Genomic DNA, 7,346 nt, shown 5'->3' with positions numbered 1-7,346 from the left:
GAAAAGGATAACCAATGACCGATATCGCAGGAACTATGGTCCCTCCTTATCTCCAGTACCACGGATGTACCTATTGGCTATTATATTTTTTGGTAGATTTGGAGAAATTTCTGCCTTATAAATAAACAAAATTTCGGTTAATCCGTCTCAATCTATATGACACTATTTAACATTGACAGGAAATTTAAAAAAGAAAAAAACTTTTAAAATTATGATCTAATATAAGTTTAAAAATTTATGTGATTATAAAATATCTCATTAAAACTAAATTGAGAAATTTAAAAATAAAAAGTTATTATTCTTTTTTAAAAAGATAATAAAAAAAAAAAGTCACGTGACTTAGGACTATAGGTGTTAACCGGACAGGTTGGTCCGGACTGGACACGAAAAAAAATAGCCCATCCGATTATTATTCCGGGCTGGTAGTGGGCTAGATAAACGGGCTGGTACCGGGCTGGGAAATTCCGGTCTAATTAGAGCTCGTCCGGGTTCGGGCTTAACGGGTCCGGACCGGGCCGGGTTACTTTTTTTTTGTATATTTTTTTTTTCTTATTCAATTTTACTGATACTTAAGTGTTTGCAAACTTTTAAGTTTAAAGTTTTAAATTTGAAATTTGAATTTTAAAATTTTAAAATTAAAATTTGAAAGTGAGTGGCTACAAAAAATTATTTAATAAGACCGATAGGCAATATGTACGGATCAAACTCCGAAGGCTTTTGTTTTATATTTTTATTGAATAATAAATAATACTTCAAATTAATTTGCAAGTTCTATTTTGATTTTTTTATTTTTGAACTTGCAAATTAAAAGTTTACAATAATTATAAAAAATAAGAAAGAGTACATCACATGCTTTGCATTATTTTTGTGAGTTCATCCATGTCAACATGAGATTCTTGATTTCCGGCATTGCTTGAAACTGAACCATAAACCATTATATCTCCAATTTTTTGGTCATCCGCTTCATCTACATCTTCACGCCCTTGATTTCGCCGCTCTGATCTTATCCAATCTCTGAAGCACACTAGAATTTCCAAAGCGTTTGCTGCCCAATGAATGACGAGTATCTCCTAATTGCTGCCTTACTCGGCTAAATGCACTCTCTGATGCGACTGTTGAGATCGGCACATTTAGCACGTCTCAAGCCATGGCCGAAAGAATAGGAAATTGATTTGAGTTGCTCCTCCATTAACCCAGCGGTAGAAATTCCTTTGTGCGGGGCTCTAGTGACTTTTGCAAGTAGAATTGGAGTTCATCAATGTTCCTGCTACGAGTTTGTTGATGCTCTCCTAGTGTATACCAAATCAAATAATTTTCAACACCATCACTATTCTCCAAAACACCGGATGCAGATGTTGAAACTGAACTTGAAGGAATATTTACATCTACAACAGCAGAAGCATCAACAATGTTCGCATAATAATTATATAAAGTTTGTAAATGTTTGTGTAGATCAGAAATACAAGTTTCAACATTAGGGATTTCAGTTGATCCAATATCCATATAAGCATATAAAGCAGTGATTAATTGGCGACAAGTGGTCATTTTGATAGAAGGGTTTAAAATAACACCAATTAGGTAAATAGGGAGAATTGGGTAGAAATATTTCTTAAATTTATCTAGCATAGAATCAACAATAGAAGAATATCCTTCTTTCTTCTTCAAATAATGGATAAAAGAGAAATTTCAGCAATATGAACTAAACCATTTGCAATAGTAGGATAATAAGCTCCAGAAAACTCAAGTGTAGCCACATAAATTTTTTGTAAAATTTTTACAACATCTTCAATGACATCCCAAGTTCTAGACGTTAACAAACGGTTAGGATCGGTACAATGAGAATTAGCAACTTCAGTTATAGACATTTTATATTTATGACAACATCTTAAGAATAAATAAGTATAATTCCACCTAGTAATTATTTCTCCAGGTATGAGTTTTGGTTTTAATCCATATTGTACACATTTTTCCTTAAATGCATTTAATCTAGCACTTCTATTATTTCCTTGAATTACACCATCAACTCTTCTAACTAAAGTGATCTCATCTCTCAATAATTCAAGGCCACTCTTTACAATTAAATTATAATTATGAGATACACACCTAACATGAAATATTTCAGGAAGTGGTAGGTGTAGATGTAATTTTAATATTATAATAGCAGCATTGTTGTTAGAAGCATTATCAAATGATATCAGGTGATTGAATATCATCTAAATTATTATCTATACCATAATTTTCTTGAAGTTGCTCATAATTTATATTTAAATTTTCATGTGAACTTTCAGAAATATGTGTAAAGATACTAGAAGAACCAGCACCACCTCTTAATTTTTTAGAAGTTTTACTCTTACTACTACCACCCCTACTGGTACACACTTTTTTGGTTGCTCTAAATATATCCATTATGTAAATTAAATTAATAATTCTAAATAATAAAATAAAAATATACACCAAAGAAGAAAAGGAGATGGAACGAGTGTACCGGGATTTCGGATGCCGCACTAAATTTGATATCAAACTTCAGTTAATAGACTGATACTTGATATTTGATGATATTGAATATTGATACCACACTTCACTTGAATACTTGATATTTTGATAATTATAATTTTCTAGTGTCTAAAGTAAATATTTGATGAAACTTGAAATAATAAGTAATTGAGAATTTAAGAGCAATAAGCAATATTATCAAGAGAGAATTGAGAGAGAATTAGAGTAGTAAGAGAGCAAATTGTGAGAAAAAAATAAAGAAGAAGGGGGGCTATTTATAATTTTTAAAAGGTTAAAATTATAAATTTTAATTATTAGGGGTGGGGGAACTATTTTCTTAAGGCGGTAGACCGAAATGGCCATTTTTGCAAAAAAAGGCCCCGTTGCCCAACGATCATTTTTGAATTTGATCGTTGCCAACGGTCAAAACATTAAAAAAAAAAAAATTGACGATGGTAACCGGGCTGAAAAAAACCCGGTAAAGGGTAATCGGGTTCCGGGGCACCGGTTAGCAAAAAATGTTCGTTCAAGCCCGACTCTCTCCCACTCCCCCAACCCTCACCCAACCCATCCCACCCCCTAGCGTATCGGGCTGTTATTGAGCTGGGCCGGCCCGATTAACAGGTATACTTAAGACTAGGGATTATCATAAATTGCAATCTTCTTTTCTTTGTTTTTTCCTTGCTTTTTCTAATTCTTGATTTCTGCACCAAGTAAAGGGGTCCTTACTATTTGCCTTTTTTAATTCCACCATGTTACACATGGAAGAAAGTCAACTACCCCAGTGACCTAACTCACACAATCTTTAAGACTATTTGCTTTTTATAGGAAAATAACAAAGATATTTCAAATAAATAATATTATTGCCTATCAATATTATATTTTTTTCGGTCCACTGTAAGTGATTTTTTTACTTTATTTTTATGGTTCACAATATTTATTTTTCAGATATCAAAAAGGAATTAGATTCTTCTTTTCAAAGTTGCCCTTTGAGTAAAACTAAAGATCCTAATAATAGTTTGTTATATTTTCAAGGAGCAAATTAAGGTTAATATGGTCAATTTTATTTGTTAATTAATGCTAAAAGATGAATTTTTTAATATGTATGAAAAAAGCCCAAAAAATCACCTAAAGTAGACCGGATAGAGTATTTCTTAAAGGTTTTTGCTGTTCATTGCGAAAACCATTTAATATTTAATAATAAAAGTATTTATTTAAATTATTCTTAAGCATCTTAATTAATTAATACTATACTAATGTCACTACAACGATAAATTTCAAAGAAGAAAACAGTGATAAATAATTTTTCTATAACTTAGGGATAAAGTCTATATGTACACTATTCTCGTCAGACCCGATTATGTGAGACTACACTGTGTATATTAATATTGTAATTCTTCTATAACGTTAATTATTTTAAAACATATTAATTTCACCCAAGATGTTATAATCCGATTACTTATAAGGTAGGGTCAACGCCCGGCTCCCCTAAGGCCTAAATTACTAATATTTGGGACCAAAGATAGCACAGTAATAAATATATGAACAATAAAGTACTTACACTAATTTAGAAGAGGCCTTGTATTTATTAAAGGAGAGGTAAGTTAGGTAACATAACATAAAGAAGACACAAAAAACTTGATCAGAAAATTAGAAGGAAAAAAAAAAAAGCAAATGGTTTCTTCTTCTTCTTCTTCTTCCTCTTCAGCTCCATCTTTGCAGGTGAAAATTCCGGCGACCGGAGAAGGAAAACTGACGATAAACGTGAAGTCGCCGACGTCGGAGATGTATGCAGAGGTGAAACAAGCAGATAAAGTAAAAGATTTGGAAAAAGTGATTAAAAAAGCATGGGGAGATGATTATTTGGCTCTTTATTACAAATCAATTAAAATGAAAAGTGATCAGCCTTTATCTTTTTATAATTTAAGAGATGGTTCTATTGTTAGAGTTTCTCTTCTTGCTGAACCTCCTCAAGAATCTGTAAGTCCATTTTCCTCTAGCTAAAATTATTTTTGCTTTTTTGGAATTCTTGTATATCCACTAAATTAATTAGATTTTAATTTCCAGTGGAAAACTAAATTCAGAAATTAATTGATTGGAATTTAAAAGATAAAAAAGGGCAGCCAAGGCATGTGAACTTTCACGCAAGATCCAGGAAAAGGACGTACCTCAAGGATTGTGACATAGACAGCTTACACTAATGCAAACATTAGTGGTTGGTTCAACGGTTCGAAACCGTAACTTATAGGTCACACTGAAACAATTTTACTGTTACTTTAAGGTCCCTAATCGAATTTAAAAAATAAATGACTGAATATGCAATATTGTTATCTTATCTAGTTAATTACTGTACTTCCTTTTTCTTGTGGGGTCTTTAAATTGTCAGAAGATTTTAATTTTGAATAAATAATAGGGCAAATATATTTTTTATATTTCTAAAAGTGCATATGATCTGCATTTTTTTGAATTTTTGATATTCTTAATTTTATTTTGGAAGTGAATTGATAAACTAAGTTATAAATTTGACCCTTTAGAAAATGAAATACATATCATTGAGTCTATATATTGACTTTTAGCTGGACAAGAGTGTGATTTCACCTTACTTTTTCACGTAACATACATTCTCTACCAGCCATTATTTTTTTTAGAGAAACATTTCAAATTAATTAGTGAGTTTTGTTGGAACTAAGAGCACTGGAGAGAGAAAATCGATTTACGATATAATTTTGTTTCCATTTAACATTTAGGGTTAGATTGCAATAATGAATGTTGCCAAAAGATGTTAGAATATTCTATCTATATCAGTTGAAGGAATGAGCTATTAGATCTTGGTGATCGTTATCTCATGAGTTAGTTTTTAGAATTGCTTTAAATTTCAGCTTTTTTTACATGATATCAGAGTTATTCTATATATCCAAACCTAGCGTTAAGGGTATTGGAGTTAATGTTTTATACATTGGTAGAAAGACTACGGGTTTAATTGAATTCATAATTTTTAACATAAAATATAAATTTATACGTAAAAAGTAGAAACTTATTAAAATTTTAAAAAGTAATAGATCTGAATCTATAATTTTTACAGTACAATAAGTTCAATGCTAAAAGTATTAAAAGTTGAACCTATTATTTTCAATGCAACAATCCAGTAAAATCCACAAATAAGATCTAGGGAGGATAGTGTGTACGTAAACCTTATCCCTAATTTATGAGGGTAAAAAGGTTATTTTCAATAGAGATTCGCTAAAAATTAAAATTATTTTCTACACAAAAACCCAAAAATAAAAAAATAAAAAAATAAAAACAAGAACTAACATCGGTATCAAGTATCCACGGCATTTAATGACTGTTGATATGTTTTAATGATCGTATCATACAGCTCATTGTTTCAAGTGCATTTTATTCAGAAAATATCTTGTTTAGTGGTTGTATTTTAAATTTCTCAATGTTGGAATTTGCAAATTTGACCAAATGTACTTTGACTATAGATCACCCTTTTGGAATAAGTAATTACCATGAGTTTTTTTGTTCCCACCCAGTGTCTAGTATATGTATTAGGGTTCGATTAAATTTGAATTCGCATCGAAAAATTTCATATTAGGGTAAAGTGTTCTGTAACAAAGACGACTTCATACCCAAGATTCGAATTCAAGACATGAATGAATGAGTACTTACTACTCAATCATTGACCCTTGTAGGTCCATGTGTTGATTTTTCTTACTTATTTAATCTTGGTTTCTTGAAAATGCAGAAATCTTCACGTGAAACCAAAATACGTGCCAAATTGCAATTAGAAAAGAGGAGGAGCAGCAGCAGCTCTAATGGTGGAAATGGATGTGGCAACGTTGTGTTTCATATGGCTAAGATGTTATCTCAATTCTGCTCTTCCATTTTCCCCACCCATTAATTACTACAATTGATTGAGGAAGATGGTTTATAGTAGTAATAAACTTAGTTCCTGTACGAAATATGAGTTAGGAAAATGGGGCGCCCTTTCCTTAAGAAGTTGACGACTTTAATTTTAAGGCGTCAAAAAAATCGAGCTAATATGTCATCGTTAAAGTTGACATAGCTGAATAAATACTATCGATAAATTGAAACACACTGAATTTTTAGGTGAGCTTTTTCAAGTTCTTCAGGGTTTCTTAAGTTTTTATTTTATTTTATTTTATTTGGGGTGAAACTTGTACTCCAATTACATCTATTAGTCTATCCATCAAAAAAAAAAAAAAAAAAAAACACCATCTATTAGACTACATAATGTATGTGAGATATTTTTACTATCATTGGTTAGGTGTGAAATGGCCAATGGTACAAGGCACTTGTAATTTAAAGTTGTTTTGGTAAAATTTTGGTGAAGTGTGGGTTCTGTACTTCCCACTTTGATTAATTTTCTGCTCCCGTTTGATTTGGTCATTAGTGTGGGCTACTTTATTTTAATGCTACTATTCCCTCCTGTCCATATTAATTTTTCAGATTACTAAATATATCTGGTTCAAAATAGTTGTCGTTTGGTATAATTAAGTACTCCTCCGGTCCACTTTAAATGATTTTTTGGCTTTTTTAGTGATTCATGATATTTGATTTTTTTCATATATCAATAAGGAATTAACTTCTTCTTTCTAAAATTGCCCTTGGAATAAAGAACTTATGAGTAGTTTGTTATATTTTCAATGAGCAAATTATGGCTAATATGGTCAATTTCATTGTTAATTAATGTTAAAAGATAAATTCCTTAATATGCGTGAAAAGAGCCAAAAAAATCACTTAAAACGGATCGGAGAGAGTACTTTTTTCCATTTTGCCCTTAGTATTAAATGTTCTTAAAAGTAAAAATGTTGACTACACAACATAAA

At 31.0% G+C, this 7,346-nt stretch overlaps 1 protein-coding gene across 1 annotated transcript; it reads left to right on the top strand.

Annotated features, from left to right (window-relative positions):
• The first annotated feature begins 4,081 nt into the window (after positions 1–4,081).
• Positions 4,082–6,880, top strand: LOC104112899 (uncharacterized). The gene is made up of 2 exons (XM_009622939.4): positions 4,082–4,473; positions 6,242–6,880. The coding sequence occupies exons 1-2, from the start codon at positions 4,168–4,170 to the stop codon at positions 6,395–6,397; spliced, it is 462 nt and encodes a 153-aa protein (XP_009621234.1). The 5' UTR covers positions 4,082–4,167; the 3' UTR covers positions 6,398–6,880.
• The last annotated feature ends 466 nt before the right edge of the window (positions 6,881–7,346 follow it).

This window comes from Nicotiana tomentosiformis, chromosome 7, assembly GCF_000390325.3.
Source record: "Nicotiana tomentosiformis chromosome 7, ASM39032v3, whole genome shotgun sequence".
Taxonomy (NCBI): Eukaryota; Viridiplantae; Streptophyta; class Magnoliopsida; order Solanales; family Solanaceae; genus Nicotiana; species Nicotiana tomentosiformis.
The sequence above is the reverse complement of the archived record's forward strand: the minus strand, read 5'-3'. Positions and strand labels throughout refer to the sequence as shown.